General features: G+C 38.6%; 4 protein-coding genes across 7 annotated transcripts; 2 read left to right on the forward strand and 2 right to left on the reverse strand.

Annotated features, from left to right (window-relative positions):
• The first annotated feature begins 813 nt into the window (after positions 1 to 813).
• On the forward strand, positions 814 to 6402 carry LOC103722564 (ras-related protein RABH1b-like). The gene is made up of 6 exons (XM_039115524.3): positions 814 to 1071; positions 3509 to 3579; positions 3938 to 4026; positions 4194 to 4305; positions 5562 to 5652; positions 5872 to 6402. The coding sequence occupies exons 1-6, from the start codon at positions 955 to 957 to the stop codon at positions 6016 to 6018; spliced, it is 627 nt and encodes a 208-aa protein (XP_038971452.1). The 5' UTR covers positions 814 to 954; the 3' UTR covers positions 6019 to 6402.
• Positions 6403 to 6540: 138 nt separating this feature from the next.
• On the forward strand, positions 6541 to 10410 carry LOC103722563 (putative purine permease 11). The gene is made up of 2 exons (XM_008813166.6): positions 6541 to 7656; positions 9037 to 10410. Exons 1-2 carry the CDS (start codon positions 7620 to 7622, stop codon positions 10140 to 10142), a joined length of 1143 nt encoding a protein of 380 aa, XP_008811388.4. The 5' UTR covers positions 6541 to 7619; the 3' UTR covers positions 10143 to 10410.
• A 2591-nt stretch (positions 10411 to 13001) lies between these two features.
• LOC103722562 (UDP-N-acetylglucosamine transferase subunit ALG14-like protein) lies at positions 13002 to 16607 on the reverse strand. Of its 4 annotated transcripts, none has more exons than XM_039115523.3 (7): positions 16209 to 16607; positions 15910 to 16118; positions 15458 to 15603; positions 14237 to 14386; positions 14097 to 14156; positions 13500 to 13700; positions 13002 to 13354 (listed from the first exon to the last, which is right to left on the reverse strand). In XM_039115523.3, exons 2-6 carry the CDS (start codon positions 16061 to 16063, stop codon positions 13524 to 13526), a joined length of 687 nt encoding a protein of 228 aa, XP_038971451.2. In that variant the 5' UTR covers positions 16064 to 16118; positions 16209 to 16607; the 3' UTR covers positions 13002 to 13354; positions 13500 to 13523. The 4 variants fall into 4 exon arrangements, with proteins under 4 accessions (XP_038971451.2, XP_008811385.3, XP_008811386.3 ...); XM_008813163.5 differs by having other exon boundaries at positions 13002 to 13360; XM_008813164.6 differs by having other exon boundaries at positions 13002 to 13360; positions 15910 to 16091; positions 16175 to 16371.
• A 5318-nt stretch (positions 16608 to 21925) lies between these two features.
• On the reverse strand, positions 21926 to 23111 carry LOC103722561 (uncharacterized). The gene has a single exon (XM_008813159.3). The coding sequence runs from the start codon at positions 22947 to 22949 to the stop codon at positions 22059 to 22061; it is 891 nt and encodes a 296-aa protein (XP_008811381.2). The 5' UTR covers positions 22950 to 23111; the 3' UTR covers positions 21926 to 22058.
• Between the last annotated feature and the right edge of the window lie 613 nt (positions 23112 to 23724).

Below are 23724 nucleotides of genomic sequence, written 5' to 3' on the forward strand. Positions count from 1 at the left end.
CAACTAGAGGGAGAACAATAAGTAGCTTTAATGATCTATTTCCAATATTGGTCATCTCATGAGAAGCCTTTTTTTTTGTGTATTGAGAGAGAAAGAGATAGAAGCCCACACGCAGTATAATTATCTCTATCATACATGTTCAGGCCAATTAGACTAAAATAAAATTAATAATATAACCAAAGTCAATCCCTAGTTTTTTTCGAAATTCTAAAGTCCGACTTGCTCGAGCGCTAAGTTAGTGAGGGGCACAACATAAATTGATCAGCTGGGCCAAGTTAATAGCTAATCTATATACAATCCGATTTCTTACAAAAAGTAACCACCAGTATAACCTAAAAAATCTAATCCAACCTAATCCTATCCTACATTAAAATTAATAATATAACCAAAGTCAATCCCTAGTCTTCTCCGAAATACATTAGTGAGGGAGGCAACATGAATTGATCGGTTAGGCCAAGTTAATAGCTAATCTATATCCACCCTAATTTCTAGAAAAAAAAAGTAATCACCAACGCATAACCTAACAAACCTAATTCAGTCTAATTCTATCCTACGTTCGTAATTTCTAATTTGCATATAACTAGAATTTTGTTGAGCTAGGCCAAACTTCACTAGGTCAAGCTGAATTAGGCCAAGCTCCACCCTAATTATTTCAAGTTGGTTTAAGTAAAAAGATAAAACATGGCAGACCAGGTAAAAAGGCAAGTAGGTTATTAGTGGGTGGGATTTAACCCAAACCCAACTCGATTTTATGAACTCCAACACAACCCAGCTGAGCAGCGACATATAGGCAAAGTCCCGATCCAAAACAGACAATTTTTAGATCCTACGTAGGTTCCCAATAAAGACGGCCAGGTTGCGCTCCGAGAGAGCGCAAAACAGAGAGGAACGAAAGGGGATCTAGGCCGGGCTCTCTCGGCTTTTGCTCTCGGCTTTGTCGCCAGATCTCCGGCAATGGCTCCGGTCTCTGCTCTCGCCAAGTACAAGCTGGTGTTCCTCGGCGACCAATCCGTCGGCAAGACGAGCATCATCACCCGATTCATGTACGACAAGTTCGACAACACCTATCAGGTGAGGCGGAATCCCAGCATCCCTCGATCATCGATTGATCCAGGGTTTTGGAAATCGTGAAATCGGTTTGAATTGGGATATTTTGGGTTTGATTCTCTGTGTTGATGTGGGATCGTGATTGGATCTGTGTTTTTTTATCTGCTTTTGATTGAAGAATTAGAGCTTGATTAATCTATACCTTTTGGAATTTATGTTGGTAGACGGATGCGTTTTGCTATTGTTTGAGTTATTCAAGGCTTTTCGGTTATTTAGATTGCGTCAATTGTTTGCAGTCGGCTGGTTTTAGCCGAGATCGGATTTTAGCAATGGTTTTCTCTCTTGCAGATTTCGTTTGATGTGCTATTTCTGTTGTTTTGATGTGCATGGGGTGGGAGGAGGGGGGGGGGGGGGGGGGGGGGAGAGAGAGATGTGAGCAATAGACAAGTACAGGTGGAGGATTATGTATGTTAGGATGTCTATAGACATGCAAAATGTTCCAGAAAATGTTGCGTGAGAAAAGGTCTCGAGGTAAAAAAAGAATTGCAGTAAGATTTTGATAATTTATAACCTTACTGAATAACCATTTGTCTGATCTGGTTAAACTGAAGCCACATGAAACATAAATTGATCAAGTTTCTGATGTCATTTTCTGGTTGCTTGTTTGGGACTTGTGATAATTCGATCAATTTACACACTTCATGTTGGCCAAGCTCCACTTGTCCCTTTAATTGTTCAATTTATATGCTTCATAGACCAGAACTTGAAGAGTAGTTGTTGTATCAACAGAGAGAGAAGTGTTGAAGAAGTCGAATACTTATCATTGTTTATGGTGTTTTGCAAGTAAGCAAGATTTCTTGATTCTCTAATTTCATATGCTTTGAGCATCTTTTCGATTATGGCCGTTTTACATTCGATTCTTTTACTCTTAGGAGTGTCTGAAGGGACTGATTCTAGTTCCTTTTTGATAGTATCTATCCATAAAATACTTGTTAACCCCAAAATTTAACTTCTGATTCTTAGGTTTGGTTTCAGGTTTTAGGGTTAATTTCGTTTTTTTTTAATCACTCTTTGAGTGCCTCTAAGATTGAAGAGCTTACTGCTTAAAAGGAGACATGAACATACAATTGTTCTTCTTTTGATGACTTACGCAATGGCCATTCCATCGTGAACCATGAAGTAACCCTTTTCTCAAGAATATTCTTTATGTTCTTCAATTTGGGATGGGGATGAACATCCTGCTGAGTGGGGATGACCTCAAGACTACTATTTTTGCTATTCTTCCGTTTGAGATAACATCCATGTTACAGTTGAAGAATGGTGGGTCATTTGCTTAACCATGACAATAGATTGTTTTACTTAAAATGGCATGCTTAAGCATAATTGCCAAACCGAAAAAAATTGTATCAATAAAATCATATTAGTAAAAGAAAACCCAAATTCCATACCTTATCAAAGATCTAGACAACATCAGTATCTCATTTTTCAGTGGTATTGCCTTATCCTTTATCTGATTCCAAAGTGAGAGCTCTACTGTTTGATCTCCAAAACTTAGTGATGCTGGACAATCATGCAATGTGATTGGACCATCAATTTAAGGAGAACATCTGTTGAACCTGTTTACCTTATCATACAAGATGACCAGGCTTTAGATGGAGCATTGCCATGAATTACTACAGATCAACTTTTCACTATCTTGAATCAAGATAGTCAAAGGAACTTGGTCTATAAAATTGACCTGTGGATACTTAAAAAGCAATAAATCAGTAATGGAATATATCCTTGACATTGGATCTTTAGGATCTTCAACAGTCTTATTGATATTTTCTTCCAGTGTTTCTAAAGTTGTTTCTTTTGAGTATCTATTGATTGTAAACTTAGGAACAGGCTGTTCTCATACTTTTGCATTAGATCATTCTGGATCATTAAGCAAAACTTTAGTAGCAGGAAATCTTTGGAGACTTGTTGCTTCACCTGCTTCCTAAATATTTCTTATTTCTGTTGAAAGATCCACTTCCCCATACCGGCACCTGAATCTACCCTCACACCTGCTCTTGCTTCTAGAAACTAAAACTGAAACATCAAAAAAAAACTTAAACATGCACTAATTAATGAAGTTGTACGGTCTGCTTGACTTATAATGACATGTAGATTTGCATTTATAGATTAGAAATGGACATAAAATTTGTCTTGGGATCTCATAAGAATTAATCACTATGGCTATTTGCATATACTTCTGTATAAATAATCGGAATATGTGATTGCCATACTGATTACGCACCAGAGTTATTTGTCATTGGTCTTGTCGATCTGTGTTGGCATTTCTTATCATTTCATTTCCTTTGATTCTTCTGTTATAGAATGAGATGCTGGCCTTAGTTAATTTACAACTACAGCAAAATTATTCTCTGTAAGCATAGAGTTTTTTTTTCTGATGCCTAGTGATTCTTGCATTGGACAGGCAACAATTGGTATTGATTTTCTATCCAAGACAATGTACCTTGAAGATCGGACTGTTAGGCTGCAACTTTGGTAGGATTGCAACTTTGTTTTACCGATAACGGTTATTGGCATAATGTGTCATTTCAGTCTCCATAGAACTTATCATGAAACAGACCGAAGAAATAGTAATTACTTTTTTCCGGGATCTCCATTAATGACAACCATTTTGGAAACTAGTAAGATATTGGATCCCAACTTTCATAAGATGGACCACAAATAAGTTTAGATGCCAAATGAAAAGCAAGAAATTGACAACAGGAAACTCTTGGCCTTTTACTTTATAAAATTTCCTTGTTTAGAAAGATCATAAATTTAACCATGTTTGTATAATTTTCTTCTGTCATATATTTCTTGTTCTTGATTTGTGTCTATTTTTGTGTCTCCACAGGGATACAGCTGGCCAGGAGAGATTCAGAAGTCTAATTCCAAGCTACATTAGGGATTCCTCTGTTGCAGTAATTGTGTATGATGTTGCAAGTATGTTTCTGCCACACAGACACATATTGCATACATCCATAGCTAGGACCTGTATAATAATGCTCGGAAGATTCTGGGTGGATTATCTCATACTCTACTTTGAATGCGAAGTAGATCTTTTGTTGCATGAGAAAGCTTCTTACTGATTTGTCATCTTAATGGTGTAGGCCGACAAACTTTCCTGAACACCTCAAAGTGGATTGAAGAGGTTCGAACTGAGAGGGGTGGTGATGTTATCATTGTCCTTGTTGGAAACAAAACTGACCTTGTTGACAAAAGGTGATCAGGTGTCAGTTAAATCTGATAGTATGCTTATATTTTTGACTCTCATTATTTTTTTTAATATCAGTTATGGCTCTATCAATAGGAAGATTGTTAGAATGGAAGTCCTTGAAATAGAGAACCAGGAAATATTCACTGGACTGGGTGAAGGGCATCAAGTTATTTGATTTATCGTGCTTGGATGAGCAAGGGGAAAAGATTCTTGGAAAGATTAACTTCTTGAGATAACATAGGGTGCTAGAGAAGGGAGGCTAAGCATTTGTTGTCTACAAGAACAAAATAGGCAGGTTCTAGGTCATAAGATTAGGTGAAATTCAGGTCAAGGAGGGTTTTCTAGGAACGTCTTACCATTGTTGGGATGCAGTGCTTCTTAATGGACTGTGTCTAGGGGCAGTTTTCCTTAGCCTTGTAGTTTAAGGTTCCCCTGTTTAGTTTTAGTCCAGACTGTTTATTGTTGTGGTGGTATCTATGTATCTCTCTGTTTAGTTCTGTTCAAACAAATTATTTGAGGATCTCTCATTCTCTCTCTCCACACAGAGAGAGAGAAAGAGAGAGAGAGAGAGAGAGAGAGAGAGAGAGAGAGAAAGAGAGAGAGGTTGGGCCATTGGGTTGAGTTAACAGCATACGGATGTCGGTTGATGGTTTTTTACTTTTTTTCCTTTTCTGGTAATTCTTGACTCACTCTTGTTATTCAAAATTTATTTACAATCAGGTCTCAGGTGAAGTAATGGGGAATAGCTTATTCTCTTCTAGGAAATGAAATAGGTACCTAGGTATCACCGCTTTATTTGTGCTACTATTTGGTAAATATTGCCGTATTTTAATCAATTTTGTGAGGGAACTTGTATCATGATTCTGATGGATATTATAGTCTTTCCCACAGCACCTCTTCCATTCCAAATTATTACTGTTCTTATGGAAGCTTACTGACCATATTAATCAACAACTGACTAACTGGACATTTTACCAGTCATTTCAATTAAGGCCTACATGCAGTCTTAGCTTTTTCAAATTCTTTCTTGCAACTTCCTTTCGACTTAGCTACTTAGCTTAGTTCTCACTCGTACTAGTTTACCCTCTTTTTAAAAGAATATAGAGTATGCAACATTGATTTTAGCACCAAACTTTACTAGGCCTCCTCTGGGCTTATGTTGCACATTGCCTTTCATATATTCTTATTTTATGACTTGCAATGATTGCCTATGAACAACGTATGGTTTGATAGTTGCTTTTTGGTTTGTTGATTGCAACAGGCAAGTCTCAATAGAAGAAGGAGAGGCTAAAGCCCAGGATCTTGGTGTTATGTTTATAGAAACAAGTGCCAAAGCTGGCTTCAATGTCAAGGTGTCTCTCCCACTTGAAAATTCTCTTTGTTCTCTTTCATTAAAGTGACATGCTCTGGCTTAAAAACAGATCCAGGAGTATGTGGTGCCAAATCCCTGTGCGTGATAAATTATGATATGAATGAGAAAAGACATTATTTTTTTTATGATTTTTCTTTTTCTGGAATTAGATATGTTATTCATGAAAAAGGTGGTGTAATGACCATTTCAATTACTCCAGGCACTGTTTCGGAAAATTGCTGCAGCATTGCCAGGTATGGAGAATCTTTCCTCAGCAAAACAGGAGGATATGGTTGATGTGAATCTCAAGACAACCACTACAAGTGCATCCCAATCACAGCAGCAATCTGGAGGTTGCAGTTGCTAATGCCAGTCCAGTTCAAAATCTGTTGGTGTGTTAAATTACTTCATCTGTAAGGAGTTGGTGGAACTAGCTCGTCCTATCATTTGATCAGTGGCATTAGTTTTTCCCTCAAAGCATGCAACCTAGTCAAGGGCATTTGCTAGAGATTATGGTTATGGTGGCTAAATCAGTTTCCAGCTTCATGATTCAAAGTAAAAATTCTCTCAAGCATGTAAATAGAATTCCCTTTTTTCTATTCATAATTGACCATCCAAAGAATCTTGTGTAGAGGTGTGTGTTGGACTAGAATCCAGCTTTTAGATTTTTGGTGAACTCCTATCTTTCTTTAGTACTGTTTAAGAGAGTTGAATAATGGTTTACTTCCTAACATGGGTCATTGATGATAAATATTTTTGAGCATTGCCAGCAACAACATTATGAACTATATATGCTTCCAGCCAAGACTGCTTTGTGAAAGGGGTGTATTGGTATGTGTTAATGTGTCAATGCTGCTGGTCTCGACAGCGTAGCCTTCACAGGCTTCCACACAGTAAGATTGCTGCTGGTGGATGTATTATTATTTTGCTAGTCATCATGAAAGCTTGATTCTTTGGAGTTACCTGAGTACATTTCTCATCGATTTCTTATGGATTATATCCCAGTTTGCAATGGTTACTTTTGGGCATGCGGTATGCAGAATGGCTGGGTTGACTATGACATCAAGTTTGGGATATATCTTGATGCAGTTGAATATCAGCTGTTTGAAGGTAACGATCGCATATAGGTCAAACTGTTGAAAGATGGCGAACCTCACTGGTTAGCATATGAAATACAGATTGTGCTAATTAACCATCAAATATTTTTCTAGTGATGTTATCAAAGTGTTTATTCACAACATCAGATGAGTAACTGCCCTTCTGTAGTTACTGATTTGCCGTCATCAATGGAATAATTGTTTTTTTTCTACTTTCCCCAAAGGAACCCGTCGCATGTTACGTTTCTATTCAACTCTTTATTCAATGATGGTGGAGTTTGACAATGACTCAATGAGCTGTGCATGGATATTTCTATGCAAGCATTTGCAATGTTGACATCACTTTTGCCTTGTTAAGACCTCCTATTTGCACTTTTTAATGCCATTTCTACGGAAAAATAGATGATGCCATTGTGCAAGACCATGTATGGGTGAGAGCAAGTTGCAACGATGTATGGGTGAGAGCAAGTTGAGAGCAAGTTGCGTTGCAACTTGCAAGCATACGATTGCATCATTTTGGTCTACCTTGGTGTGCCGGTGGGTCCGAGATACAATCTTTGTAGTTCTTTTCTGAACAATGAGGCCAAGTTTTCAACCCAATCATCACCATCCATACATACAGCAGAATACTCAAGATAGATTTATATGATAAGCCTGACATCTTTGTCATTGTTCAAAGAGACCAAACCAGTGACGGTATCTGTCCACAAAGTCCAAGCCTGTGTCAATGATGAGGAAAAATATCCCACTAAAAATCTGCAGTAATTGCCGCTGCTCTTTCTGTTCTCCTCTTCTGCTTCTCCCTTCTCTTTACTCCTTGTACTGAACCACCGTCTTACGAACTCGTAGGGGGTCTTCCAAACTGCCAGACATGGGGGATGCCGGAGAAATTCAACTCCAAATCAGAGGTTAGTACTTCTCTCTTTGAACTGTTAAGAAATCTAAATATAGTGGTATGTTATCTTTATTTGTTCGAGAGAGAGCCCACTCAACTTGAGCTCTTTGAGAGCTACGTAAGTGTGCTAAAGGGCTCCTCATGCACTCCCTGTTCTCTTTGTGATAGTTCTTGGTCCAAGAGTGCTTTGGCTAATCCAAAGAACCATTGCTTGCTCACATGGATTCACCTAAAACATCAGTCCATTCAAACTGCAAGTCTGGGAATGGTGTGAGATGGTGTGAAAGTCTACGAATCGTGTGGCAATTGCTTGCGTCTACTAGTATGTATGTCTGGTAGTCACTAAAATCCAATATGAGATCCCTTTGGTTGCTCATTGGGGTGACAAGTGCACAGAGCTAGCATAAATTGTTCAACTTACAACGTCATATTCAAAGAAGAAAAATAGTTTTTGTTAGCACAATTTTTAAATTACAAAAGTTTACAAATAGAAAACTATACAAACTTGAGTTAGATGTGTCAATTATCAAAACTTTGTATTATATAGCTGTCTAATGAATATATCTTATCATTAGTGATGAAAAATGCATGTTCTCGCAGTCTTAGAATCTTCAAACCCTCTGACGAAGAATTTCTCAAAGAATATTTTAGTGACAGTTATATTAAGATGGAGCCAAGGAGGTCCTGTAAATTTCATATTAATAATGTTAATACTTTCTTTTGAACCTGTGCACCTTCTAGCGCCATATGGTTGAACCATACATTATTATACATTTCCATAAGTAATTTGAGATATGAATTTTAATATCTTAGTCCACTAGATTATCAAGGATTTTGAACTCTGCAGTTACCTGATTGCATGGGACTACTAGACCAGCTGCTTCTCCACTGTGATGACATCGCATAGATGCATCTCTCTCGAAGATCTCTCCAATTACAAAGTTTTTCTTCATAACAACATCGACAATTGGAACAGCCATGTTCTAAATCTTGGTTTCTTCAAAATTAATTTCAAAATTATGTGAGAAGAGGCCAGCCACCCTGTAGGTTATTTCAATTGTCAATTTCAAATGTTTCTTTTCTGCATTCTTCTCCCAGATTGTAGTAGATAATCAACAACTTTTAATGAAGCAGCTGCCATCATTTTATTTGAAATTTCCCATCTATAGAATGAAATGATATGGATGCAGCTCCAAATGATGCGATGCATCAATTTTCAGACAAGCATTCCAGTCTTCAGTATGATCAACTACGATTATGCAATTCATGTTTTCTCAAAAAATATATGAACTAATTCATGGCATATAACACTATTCATCCTCATGTGTGCTAGATTTAGTGTTAAAATGCGAACTGACAGCACTCCTTTTGCATGTATATTTTGCACTCCAAGGAACTCAAGAACAACAAAGCCTCCATAAAGATGCAACCGCCGGCAATCAACCACCGAAACCATCCTCCTCGTTCAAACAATGGCGGTGGTGGCTCATGGTGGCTCTCAATATCTTCTTCCTCGTCGCTGGCCAAACAGTGGGCACCCTTCTCGGGAGGCTCTACTACAACGAAGGCGGCAGCAGCAAATGGATGCTCACACTTGTCGCGTCTGCAGGCTATCCAATCCTCTTCCTTCCACTTCTTCTCTTCCCTTCACCCACTTCTACCACCTCCTTTGCCCGTGTGCCCATCACTAACATTGCATTCATATACATCTCGTTAGGCCTCATGGTAGCAGCAGACAACTTAATGTATTCCTATGCCCTCTTGTACCTTCCTATCTCGACCTACTCCCTTCTATGTGCTACTCAACTGGCTTTCAATGCAGTCTTCGCCTACTTCCTCAATTCACAAAAGATCCCTCCCCTCATCTTCAACTCTATCATGCTCTTAACATTCTCTGCTGCTCTCCTGGGGATCCAATCCAATACAGAGGACTCCAAATATATCCCTAAAGAGAAGTATCCACTAGGATTTGTGTTGACACTTGGAGCATCAGCTACCTACTCACTGATCCTGTCTCTAATGCAGCTCACCTTCCAGACGGTTCTGAAGACCGAGACATTCTCCGTCGTGCTGCGGATGCAGATTTGGACATCGTTCGTCGCAAGTGCTGCCACTGTGGCAGGGCTGTTTGCCAGTGGAGAGTGGAGGAGGTTGGAGGGGGAGATGGATGGCTTTGGGAAGGGGAGGGTGTCATATGTGATGATATTGGTGTGGACTGCAGTGGCTTGGCAGGTGGCCGCCGTGGGGATAGTAGGTTTGGTTTTTGTGGTGTCCTCTCTATTCTCTAATGTGATCAGCACCTTGGGTCTACCTGTGGTGCCAATCTTTGCTGTGATCTTCTTTCATGATAAGATGGATGGAGTGAAGGTCATGGCCATGTTGATTGCTCTTTGGGGGTTCATTTCTTATATTTATCAGCAGTATCTTGATGACAGTGAGGCCAAAAGGGCCATTAGAAGTGATACAGAGGCTGGGTCAGGTGTTTCCATCCCTCCATAGAAAAATAGGTGGTCACCTTTAACTTTCTTCTTCTCTTAGGTATGAGTTGGTTGGCTGTCTTCCTATCCTCCATTCATGGGAATCAGTGATCATGTATTCGAAGAAAGATGCATATGAATTCTCTCAAAAGGAAGATATATGATACTGTTCTTTGTGTCATGAGTCACATTGTTGATTAAAAAAACTGAAAGAGCTTAAAACTTTTAAACATAAATGTGAATGCTGTTTTCTGTATTTTTTGGAGGAAAGAGTATTGGTTCTTGGTCTAGCATCATTCATGAGTTCATTAGCTCTAATTATTTTCAACAAAAAACTCATTGCACTAACTGAATGCTATGCTAATGAGATCTAGACATGTGATATAGGCCATGCCTGAAATTTATGCCTAGGTTTTGGCAAAAATGGACTGAACTGGAGTTACTGTCTTAACACCATAGCAACAAAAATCTCCAACTCACCTCTCCCTCAGACCACACTTGCATGCATGTGTATGCGTGTGCTAAAATTATTTTTTGATGACATGGTATATAATCTTTCATCACATAGCATATCCACATTTCTTTACAATTTTTTTGGTAACACTTTGAAACACTGAGAGGAAGAAAAATTCATAAAACTGCCACTGGGTACAACCCCAGGATGAGACTTGTTACTACTATGTCGAACACCTATCGACTGGAGTTGATTTGCAAGCTCAATCCAGTACATTTGGTTGGGACTTGGAAGCCACTCCCCATAACCATAACAATTGTCAAATCATTTCATTACTGGATTCACATAATCAAACCGGTGGGGCCATGGGCATAAAAATTTTGATGGCAAAAAATATCCTCGATAGTGAATTTATAATAGCTTAATAATGACTAAGATCATATAATATCCATCGGAATATAATTCTATAAGAAAGGAAACAAACAAAAAAATTCAGGGTTCGGATAGAATCCAACTAAGATGCCGAATCCAAATTAGGTGTGACAAGAATGAGGAGAAAATTTTAAAGGTGTGCTAGCCTTGCGTAGTCGATGTCGTCATTTATATCAAGCCATGGTAGCAAATCTCATGTTTTCTGTACAAAGAGGAGATTTCAAAATATTCTTCTTTTTCCTGGAATTAATTTCCAAATTTGCAAAACGAACTTGTGAGTGATAAACTACAAAAGCGAGAATAGTTCATGATTTACATAATATGATAAGATCAGTACAAGTTATAAACTGTAAAAACATGATTAGCATAAAACCTAGGATGATTGTTTCTCGGTACATGTCATATTTCTTGATAACTTGTCTCTTCCATTGCAAATCTACTGCTCAATATAATAAAAGGGGCCATTGGATTTGTAGGAAATGAAGGCTTGAAGTTTGCATATGGAAAGAGGGATCGCAGTGGAGGACAAGACAAATGAGAGTTTGTCATATACTCCATCTTCCACCAAAAGCTCTCATTGTCATGTGTGATGAATGGTGCCTTCCATGTCCCCATTCATTTGGAACAGATTCTGACAGCTAGGTTTGGGTGGATTATGGCCTGGGAGAGATCGGGTATCTTCATGCCTAGGAAAGTAATCCATGATTTAAGTTGAAGGCGGCGCAAGGATGCTGGCGGATAAGATCAACAGGATTCGACATGGAATTGGAGCAAGAACATGATGGACTAAACCAAGTTCAGATGTTTCTGGCATAAGGAATGGTCACTATCTAGGTTCTTTGTATCACTGCAATCAAGGGGTATCTGGTACTTGTGTAATAGACACTGATAGATAAGCCTGCAGGCATTACTTGACAATATACAGAATGGGATAAAAGGAGGCAAAAAAAAACCGGTTTATGAATGAAGAAAAAATAGCTCTTGTATGAGTTGTCTACAGCCTATAAATTCTGATGACAATATTTTGAATATTTAAAATCAAATCTCAAATCCACAGTTTCTCTTTTTTATCATATGGATGATTCTACCAACTCTAAAGAATTCCAGTAACTGAGATTTTCATGAATATTCTATAAACAGATTGCATGGCTGAAGAGGCAATATTGATTTCAAACCCTCCAACACAGGCACAGCCTTCACAAGTTAAAGCACATGCCATTGAAATAGGTTGACACAATTCAATACGCTGATTATATAAACTCTCGCATATTATTCATGACTTGTACAAAATATATGCAGATTTTTACATTGGTGACAGACATAGGTTGCTGATATCGTTCTCATAGTCACTTCTGTTTGTGGTAGCTGTCCTTTCACATTTGTTTTCATGGATAGTATATGGGTCTACGATGATCAATGTTTGTGGTGAGTTTAATTCATTTAAGTGAAGTCCTATTCTTTTTGAAATTTCATTGAATCCCCTGCAATTTTTATAAAATTTATATCATTTCCTATCCGAAACTAGTTATCCCCACATGGCAAAACTGCAACTCCGCCATAAAAAAACAATACAATGAAAAGTGAATAATGTGGCTGAACTTATTTCTTGAGAAGCCATAAACTACTTTATAAATCTATTATTCTATTTTAACCTCCTCATAACTATAGTTATACTGGAGCCACCAATAACTTCTCGATTGATATATTCTCATCTACCCAGTGCATGTAAGGGCTAAGAATCAGATGGATATGATTTGTCTCATGATTCTACCAATGATCACTTAGATATGGTCGGAGATGATCTGCAAATGTAAGTGAACCATGATCACAACAGAGGGATAACAATCCCAATTTCAATCTGGAAGTCATCAGAAACATAAGTGGAAAAGGAAGCTTCATGCTTTGTGTGAATGCTGGAAAATAGCACCATGGTAATCATGAAAGCATCCATTGACTTCGAAAAAGAAAAACAGTTTCATAGTCAATGCACTATCATGGCAAGTTCAATTCATAGCAGCACTATCAGATAATTGGGTTGGTGATAGCAACAGCATATAAGTGGGTTGAAGTGGCCCAATAAATAATACACAATCCCACAGATGGGAGATATCCTACTTTTAAATCACATAGAACTCCCCTCTCCAAGTGGCTAAAACAAAAAATTCTACCGCTATCAAAATCATAAGTCTTAAAAAATCTAGGCTTGGATTGAATTGTACCATCGACCACGTCGGTTAGACAGTTATTGCTGCTTCTGTTTTTGGAGGCTCATGGGAAAATATTGCTCCCCAATTTATGGAGAAGCCCAGATTACTTTGGCTGGAGGTGTAGATCTCATCGAGGATCTTCTGTTGCTTTGACCAATGTACAGCGGTCCAGAAACCATGCATACAAGAAACCAATTAGATATTATAATTATTTACAGTTGAATTGGAAGTATTTTAAAGGTTCTCGACAAGGTCAGTAAATTCGAGATGGAGATGGACGAAATACCAGGGTCAGCACGAGCCAAAGATTTTACATCAGACGACCAACATAGTGTGCTCTGGGATACTTCTTTTGCAACTGGGGCCATTGCACAACAAATTGATCAACTAGGTGTAACTTGTAGAGAAACAAGCCACTTAAGGAGAGCTTCCTAACTCTTGCAATGCTCTCCACATAAAAGATTGTTGACCATCTGAGGCCGAGTACCTGCAGTAGTATAAGCTAAACAAGTTTGGTACTGAATACCAATGCTATGGATAATTATACCATAAACGTCAATCTTTTTGAGTGTATTCATCTGCAGAACAGCAATAAGGATCACAAAAGTATATTAAAACCTAAGGTAAACCAAACATTCTGATTCGCAGCTGTCAGCAGCATGTAGAAGGAAGTCATTTGTCCGGTAAAAGAAATTCATATGATAGTAAAAGAAATTCATAAGGTTGTTCAAGAAAAAGAAGACAACAAAAAATCCAAATGTTTTTTTGGAAAATATAGCTCCAGATGTTATCAAAAAGGGATTTTATACCAGTGAAATAATCTTTTGTTTGAGAAGGACAAGGGTAGCCTCCAATGATTAAGTACGACTGAAGCAGTACTAACCTTGAAAAGGTACGCAGAAACACAGAGCGGAATGCAGGTCCCAGGACCATTACAGATGATCTGGATAAGAATGATAAGTGGTCTTCTGGTTCCAGATACAATAATTAATTGATGAAATGAGAGTTGAATAATAATCATACCACTTGAGGTTTAATTTGTAATGTTAACCACAGTGCATGTACTATTGCAATCAAAGTTGTTCCAATGGAGGTAAAATAAGACTGACCCACTTCACGGCTTCGATAAATCTGCATGAACTGAGCAGCCTCTAAGATATCTCTTCCACTATTCTGCAACAAAAATCATCTGCAAATTCAGCTATTCAACAAGGTTACAGGAAAGATGGTTTAGATAGCACTAAAAGAAATGGAATCATATAATGACTAGAAGAGCATCATTGCATGTGCTACAGTATCTACAAGGGTGGTATCAATTACCAGATATAAGTAATCTTCATTATATGAACAATAATAGATAGTTATTTTTTGGGCAAGCCATTTACCACATTTTGTATAAATTTTTGAGTTTTACTCGAGTGCTTTTGCATCACTTACTGTATTTTTTCAAGCTAAGGTAATTTATGTGGCAGAGGAAAGATGCAGTTATGGATTTCTATGGTTATGTAGATAAGCATGCAAGAAAGGTTTAATCATATACAGTTAGCACATTGACATCCAACCCTAGACCATGTCATAGATGAAAACGCATTCTGCAGCTCCTGCACAAAGAATAGATAAAAGGATTGTTTCCCCTTCTTCACAATGAGTTCTGCATTTCCAACAAAAGGTAAATTCATGCTATAAGGGCATACCTATCTCTATTTAGTTTTGTAAAATGTGATCTGTTAATTACAGTCTCTTCCTCCTTCTTATAACAAATGCGAAAGGACATAGACGATCACAAGACCCCCCTGCATCTACAGTTCATAATTCTGCTAATTATATGAAACAAAATCCAATTACTCACAGAGCAGAGGCCAGAATATTGACTAAACAAAAGTTGAATCTAGATGTTAGGCAACAAAACAGAACTATACAAGTAGTAAGGATTTCAGAGTGTCCCTTAAGTTAGAACTAAAGAAAAGAATTACAAAAACTCATGATTTGTTAATTAATCCCATGATTTCAATATAAAGTTATAAATCAGCAATACCCATCTTAAAAATGCAGCTAACAATAGAAGGAAAACAACATAATGTAATTTATAGTATTTGAGAACACAACTAAGTTTCAACAATCCTCAAGATGGAAAACTTGTCATGCAATCAAATATATGTTTTAACTTTCAGTTACGTTTCTAACATACTTGCAATCCCAGCCTTTTCATGTGAAAAAAAAAAAGAACTGCCATGCAAACTGTACCTCCCCCTGCTGGACCAACGACTCCTCCAAAACGCGAGCCTTCTGAAGGCTCATGTTATCCGTCACAGCCGCAACGTAGTATCTAGGCACAAATTTGTCCTTCTGAAGCACATTCAATATGCTAAGCATTTCCGCCGTGTGGCCTCCTACATTACCATTACAGAAATTACCAGATAAATGAATACATTGATAATATAAACATTAAGTTCAGTATAATTCCTTGCTGCCCTCTCACATATCCACTGCATATTTAACCAAAACTTCCAATAAAAGCATATAAAACATGAAGTTTAAACAATTTGGCTTGCATAGATCTGTCAAACTTATCGATGCAAAAAATAATAATCTGTGTAATAGAAAACATTATAAATCTCCGAATTTGGCATCCTAACCATTAAAGAAATCCACAAACAACAATCAAATCCATAATATTTTTTGAAAATTCAGCATACCTGACCCGAGAACAATGAGAGTTCTAACTCTCTCTGATGCAGAGGCTCTGAGGGATCTTCCAGTCCAATACAACACATATGCCGCACGAACTACAATGGCGGCGACGAGAATTGGGAAAACGTAGCAGAAATTTCCGCTAATTTCATGCCACATATCTCCAAAAAACCGAATTTTGAGGATTCTGGCGATCCAAAGTTTCGACAATTACCTACCAATAAAACATTTAGACAACCGGAAAGATCAGAGCTTCACGTGAAAACAAACCTAAAAGAAAGAAATTGGGCTGGGGCTACGACACCGAAGCCGGAGAATCTGGCCGGAATTTCTGTTTCCGTTGCTGAAGATCTTCTCCGGCGCCAGATGGAACGCTGGATTTCGTGATGCGAGGCCACGTCTAGAAACCCTAGCTCTCCCCCGGTTCTCGTCGTCTTCCCCAAAAGAGAAGCTAAGAAGGTCTTCAGAAGTCGACTCTATTGGGCACCCACGGCGTACTCGAACCGGGTTCGTACTGGACCTAGGGGGGCAAAATGGGTATTAGAGCCCTCCATGAACCATTTAACCCCTGTATAATTTGTGTACGTGCTCAGAAAACCCGGTTGGCGTTCAATTTGGGTAATCGCCGGTTACAAATGGCTGTGCTCGATCTGGCTTCGATCCAAGTGGATCAGGTGAATTCCAGGTCTGATCCAAATAGAGTAGATTGGATCTGGATTTTTTTCAGCTTATTCTCGTCAAGGCGATTCGGGCTCGAGTTTAATGATTGATGTTCTTTCACAATGCTAACCGTTGGACCATGCCTAGATCTTAAAGCACTCCGAACTTCTCCATTCATCTGCATAGGTTTCGAAGCGATCGTTGCTCAGTCCAACTGTAGATCCGTGCAAAGAAAGGTGATTCCTTCGTGCGAAAGATACAATCCCCATCCGTCTACTTCATCATTGATTGGTTGCATCATAATTATAGATACATGCTCTTTTCTTTAAGATATTTGTGAAATAGATGCGCAAGATATTCATAACGTAGAAAGTTCCTCGCTATGGAAGAGAAAGTTATTGAAATTTATCCGATTGAGCCCATTTGGATGTGGCCCACACCAACACACATAGGAATTTGTTTTAGTTGTCTTAATTTGATTTGGACTCTGATTCAAAATAAGCCTCCGAATGATGAGATATTTTTTGTGATCATTGCGATAAATTCTACATAACCATAGTGGAGATAACGTCCATCTCTCCACAGACTTGATCCCTAATTCATCCGAGAGTACTTGTAAGGTCCTTCCCATCAGAAATACTCGAAGTTGAGTTTGGAAAATCAAGATGTTACTCATGGGCAGCGAGAAGCACATCCAGATCTTGTTCTTGTGATTACAGTCGAGTTGATTTTGAAGATCAAGACGTCAATAACTTTTGCCCCAAATAGTTTAATAAAAGTCTCTCTTTTATTGCATTCTTGATCTTTAATTCTGCACATCCAATAGATCTATCTCCGAAGACAGGTCCTATAGATAGATAAATTAATCTTATCATGATCGAGTGTGCTCGCTTGATAGAAATCAAATGATGGTCTCATGGTTAGTCAACTTGCTTCCTTTGCAGCAAGCTTGCATTATATACATATAATGGAGATTTTAAGTGACATAAAGATCTATTCACTATAAATTTGTACCAAAAAATAGTTTACTAGTTCACTTCTGAAATCCACCCATCTTCTCTGAAACATCTATGCTATTGGCTCGGACAAAGAACATTGTATTGACATATTAATTAATTGATTACGATAAATTGGATCAGATTTTGCTCTATGAGGGGTATAAATTACTTGTATTGACATAAAGAGGCTAGGAGATAGAGGCTGTCATAAAGAAATGGCATATAGCCACAAAGTCCCACGAAAAATAGCTACTACACCAAAAGTCTCAATCACTGTGCCATCTTCCCAACTCTTACGTACGAAGGGTCTCCACTCACAGCCACCATGCTTCATGTTTGAAGTCATTGGCAAAGAGGTTACGGTGTTTCATATCCACCATGAAAATTCATGCAGGCATGTGTTTAGTTCTATATCGGTTATTCGTCGAGAAGATCTTGAGTACTTATACAGGACTAAGAAATCCAAATAATACTTTTCGGCTAATCATTTTGAGTGAGCTCCTAAGTTGTTACAAATAGTATTAAAGCAAACTCGGCCCATAGTCTATGCGGACTAAGAAACACTATAGCACGAGTTAATGAAGGCTGACCACAGACCTATCGTGGTGCATGCGATTAAATTTGAATGGATTTAAATCCTTAGCCCGACGAGAACGTCAGAAATTAAATGAGGAGAATATATGAGGACTCATGCGGACGTGTGTTTAGTCCCAAATCGATTATTCACCGAGAAAATCTTAGATATTTATACAGAACTAAGAAGTCGAAATAATATTTTTCGACTAGCCATTTTGAAAAAGATTCTGAATTATTACATCTACGTTCCTATAAGATGGTGATGTGTTGTCTCCCATGTAGACATGTTGCTGCCAATGTCCAGCTGAGCTTGGTCCACGGGTCATCCTAATGACCTTGATAGCAAAAGGTGCCCTAACTTCGATCCAAAGATTTGTTCAATCATTGCGTTGAAATTTGCATGCAATTAATTCGGAAGTTTCTTGGTAGCACATAATGATATATATATTATTTTAGTCAGATTAGGTGAAACACTTCAACTTAAATAACATTGTTAATTATGCATTGAAAACGTGAACCAATGCATCTTAGGATGGGATTAATAGTAAACATGATGTTTGAGCATCCAATGCACTTTAATTGTATTATTGCGGTCAGTGGAATGCATGCAACATGAAGCGAAAGCATTTTAGAATGTCTTGTTTGTGCGTAAAAAAAAGACCAGCTCTTCATTGCGCTTAATGCTCTATATTTGGGTTGTGCATTGGATCTGACCACAGTTGCCTGCTTTTAGACGCATATGCAAGATAAGTCGAAAAAGGTAAAGGGAAGAACTACGAAAAAGAATGGATAAATACTATTTATAAGATACATGATTATTTTTGCATGGATATTTTAATATATGCTTATTTACTCTAAAAAATTTAACTCATTTACATTTTTGCCCAAAAAAATGCTCATAAAATATTACTTTATGCTTCACAAATACCATAGTAGTAAAAAGAATCATGATTACCCAAAACAAAATCACAAACTTATTTCTCCAAAAAAAAAAAATAATTCCACTAAGTTCAATATATATATATATATATATATATATATATATATATATATATATATATATATATATATATATATATATGTGTGTGCTGTCAAATTTTAAAATTGACATTCAAAAACCTTTTTTTAAAGAATTGGTATACATTTAACTTAAAGATGTAATCTCATGTGCTTCCACTGTCACAATTATTATGGGAGGACCAAGTGCACACGCATCAAAAAGATGCATCCCATGCCCTTTCACCATCAAAAGTCTCCAGTTGCATGGATATTATAAGTCAAAGAAGATATTATGGAGACTCGATCTCCGTGATAGGCCAGATCCAGAGCGTGACTCTTGAAATCAAGCATGTTTTTAAAAAAATTAACGATAAATTGGATGACCGTTTATACAACCAACCATATAAGTGGTACCTTGTAGATTGGGATTGAGGATTTATTTGGAATATTTCGTAATGTTTTATTTTTTGACTTTGTTAGATGTGCTTGGAGTTATATAGTTTGATATGTCCGTCTTAAAAAAAATAATTTTTTGGTTAAAAATGACTACTCATTTTGTATAACTCTAACGTAAGTATAATTTGTTAGGCAACGAAAAAGTAAAAAATACAAAAAAAGAGGAATGTTTGATGCGAACGTTTAAAAAAATTTCCAAAATGTCGGAAAATAAAGCAGACGACCCAATCTACCCTCTTATTTATCCTTATGAGCTGAGCCGACCATCACCAATCCAATCGATCAGAGTGTCACATCAAACACAACAACTCATCATGATCAAAATCAGCATTCCTCTCACCACTTTGAACGCAATTCAAAAACCTTCCCCATCTCCCATCACGTCATCGCTCGTAAGCACTCTTTAAGTCAAATGGAGGTGCATCGCACCTGACATAAGGAAGCCCGAGGTGGATTCCGTGAGCACAAGTGCGCGGGTCCCACTTCCGTGCAGGGTACGTGTCAGAGTGTCAGACGCCCACTACAGCCATTAATGTTCCCACCAACTCCCCATCGTCAATGAGGGACGCCGTGATAACGGCCCCGGCCCGTTAAATCAGAACGTTACAACTTAAAAGGAGGGTGGCGTTAAAAGCTTTATTAGATGAAAAAAAAACACTTCATTTTCAGCAAAGATTGTTCATGCGACACTATCTTCCTGATTATTGAAATTTCGGTTGATAATTCAAGATTTTTCCCCTGGCCAAATGGTTCTCTGAATTGATCTTGGCAATCTAAAAAAATACTCAATTAATATCTCTATATATGATTCGTTGCAACATAAAGTTTTATTTTAAAAAAAATAAAAGAAAAAAATTGAATGTATTGAATAGATATTTATTTTTATCTTTTATAGGTGAAACAAAATAGTTTATAAATTTACAGTAAAAAAAAATCCTTCAATAATTAAACTAAGCCAAAAAAAACTTGTAAAAATATATTTTTCTTTGTGATTATGGTGTTTTAACTGTGCCATTTGTTATATTTCTTAAGTAAATAAATATTTTTATACATCAAGTTTTAACCGCAGTCCAAGATCTTTGCCTCTGAGCAAAATATAGGATATCAAAGATGTATCTATAGCCATTACAACAGCTTTATCGATCAACTAATAATTCATGGATATTTTATATATTTTTGTAGAAATTTGAAGGAATTGTTTGGATATCAGTATGTTTTATCTGTAGATTATTTCTGTATATGATTTTGACTGAAAATAAGTTAAACACTTAGAGAGTTAACATCGTGAATTCCCAAGAAAACAAAGATAAAGAAAATTACCTTCCAAATAGAACTGTACATCTTAATTTCTAATTCTTCATTGAGTTTCTTTCTCATCAGTTTTTGTTTTTTTTTTTTTTTTTTTACTTCTTATGATTGGTGAACAACCGTCCAAGTTATGGAAGAGCGGTTTGTACCTCATGAAAAATAGGCTCTAATGGTTACAATTAAAGCAAAAAACTTTTACTGCCGCATCTTCACCTCATTAAACCAACTCATGAACTAAATACATCTCTATATCATTTGTATTTCACCTTAAGAGAGAAACAATCTATGTGCATCCATGAGACCATCAAATTGAGCGTATCAAATATAAAATAACAAATCATTCTAATCATACGATTAAAACTTCACAGCCATTCATATTACCTCTGCTACATTGTATATCTCAACAATATTATAAAAAAAACAATGTGTAAAAGTCATGCAAGGAGTTAATGCTAAGAAGTGCAGAGCGCTGATTTTCTAGTGATAGGTTTCTAGTAGTCGCAATTTAAGACTCATTGTGCCTCCATATTTTCTGAACCTCATTGCCGATTTCCAAGCCTCCTTTCTTTCAACTTTAGATCGAATCATGGCCATCTATTAGATATGCCCTATAAAATGTCACCCGTTAAATATCTCCCTTTCAGAAGATAAAAATTTTTTGGACATATTTTGTAGCCGCCTCTTCACCATCACGTTATATTTTTTTTTTTTTTCTCGACTCTATTGGCTGTAGTTACGCTCGAGCAATGAGCCATTGTACCAAAAAAGAAAAAAAAAAAAAATTCCCCCTCCTCATAAATATAACCAAAAGAATGGCACGTGCCAGAACTCTACCAAACTGTAATAACGGCCGCAACCTAAGAGCTTTCACACAATAAGCCCAAGGAATCTAAGACTGACATAGATAAAAAATAAAAAAAATAAAAAAAATAAAAGAAAAACTAAACGTTAGATGATTCCACTATAAACGTTGGATAAAAAATTGAATTAAAATATTTGAAAAAAAGTGCAAAAATTCCGGAGATAATAAAACCACTAGGATATTATATAGCTCATTCAATTCCACCGTCCAACTTTTTTTTTCTAATTCCTATACATAAATTTGAGAAAAATGTCCTCGACCGGGTAAAAAGAGAAGAGGGACGAGGGCAAAACCGTCATTCGAACCGGCCGAAGTCCGCCAGCTTCCTTGACCGGTTCGGTCCGAGCCGAGCGCCGCCGTGGCGCCCGCAGCGCCGGTGGTGCTGGCTCGGCGTGCTCCGAAGCTCGCCGGAGATACTCGCTTCCGCCGGCTTCCCCCTCCGGCCGTTGGAGCCCGCCATCATCAGCGGGCTCAGGCAGACCGCGAAGCCCGAGACGCTGGCAAGACTGCCGTGGTGGTTGTAGGCGCCGGCCAGGAACCGCCGCATCGGCGTCGGGGTCGGCCGCCGCCGCCGCCCGCTCGACGACTCGGTGGAGTACCCACTAGAACAATCCTCCGCCTCATCATCCATCACCGGCGACATTCCCCGGTCGGACGGCCGGGACATCCCCGACGGCTCCGCCTCCTCTGCCGCCGCGAAGCTACGCGATTTCTTCTTCCGGCGGCGGCGGCGGATCAGCGCCGAGAACCAAGAATCCGATCCGTAACTCTTGAAGCTCCCCAGATCGCTCTCAGCCTCCTCCGATCGGTGGTGGCGGAACAGGTTCGAGAAGACGGAGAACTTCCCGGAGCGCCGGCGCCTCCCCTCGTCCACATCGCCCCCACATCCGCCGGAAGCGGCGTCGAAGGTGGGGCCGACTTGGGGAGTGCTGAAGAAACGATGGTTATTGTGGCTACCGTAGGCCGCCGAGGCGTCGGATCCGACGGATCGGCGGTGGGAGACGTAAGGCGAAACAGATCGGGGGAAGACAAGTGGCGGCGGTGGCCCGGGAGGGGTTTCCGGCCGCCAGTGGTCATAGTCGGCGGGGACCACGTTCTGATCAGCGATGAGGGCAAGGAGGCGCTCCCGGAGGCAGGAGGCGCAAACGCCGACGCCCACCTCGTAGGGGTGCTTCTCGCACTTCATCGTCCCTCCGCCGCCGCCGCTCCACCGTCGCTCCACTGCCACAGCCCGCCCCACCTCCCTTTCCCCATCGGAGAACCCGCCAGAGACGCCGAAACCCTAGATTCCAACAAAATCGAAACGAGATCGAGAGGTAGGAAAATTGGAACTTTTCCCTTCGCCTTCTTCTCCGACACCACGAGCAGAAGGCAGGAATTAAATATAAGAATTTAATTAAAATGATCCTCTGGATCCATTTTATTTAAACGGATTCTATTAAATGAGACGCAAAGTAACGGATTTGGGAGCTGGCGGTCCTAGGGCAGTTTCGCATAATTAATGTGGTCCGCGGGAGCATGTAAAATTTCCAGGGGTCAACACTTACTCGTATTCACTGCTTCAACAATGCGTATACATTTACCGGAATACCCTAATATTTCACCCTATGTCTTCTAAAATACTGGGGGTATCATGGTGATTTAGGTGATGGAATCGCGGTGATTCGGGTGATGGGGCAATTGGGGCCGTTAGATCTGTGGACCTAAGTGGATTGGATACGACTCACTGGGTACAGCACAGCGCCCATCTAATTATTACTGCCATTTAAAGTCTGGGTGGCAGTGGCTGTTGCTGACGTCGGCATGTCGCATGGTGACAGGTTAGGATTGTAAAATGTTGTTGCATGGTCCATGTCCACGTATTGTTCTGCCACTCAGGAATTTGCTGAATTACAAATGTAGCATTATCCATTAAATTCGGTGAAATAATAATAAATTTGATATATATATATATATATATA

Source organism: Phoenix dactylifera, chromosome 10 (genome assembly GCF_051530095.1).
Source record: "Phoenix dactylifera cultivar Ajwa chromosome 10, Ajwa_hap1_PhDact_Kaust_v1.1, whole genome shotgun sequence".
NCBI classification, from domain to species: domain Eukaryota; kingdom Viridiplantae; phylum Streptophyta; class Magnoliopsida; order Arecales; family Arecaceae; genus Phoenix; species Phoenix dactylifera.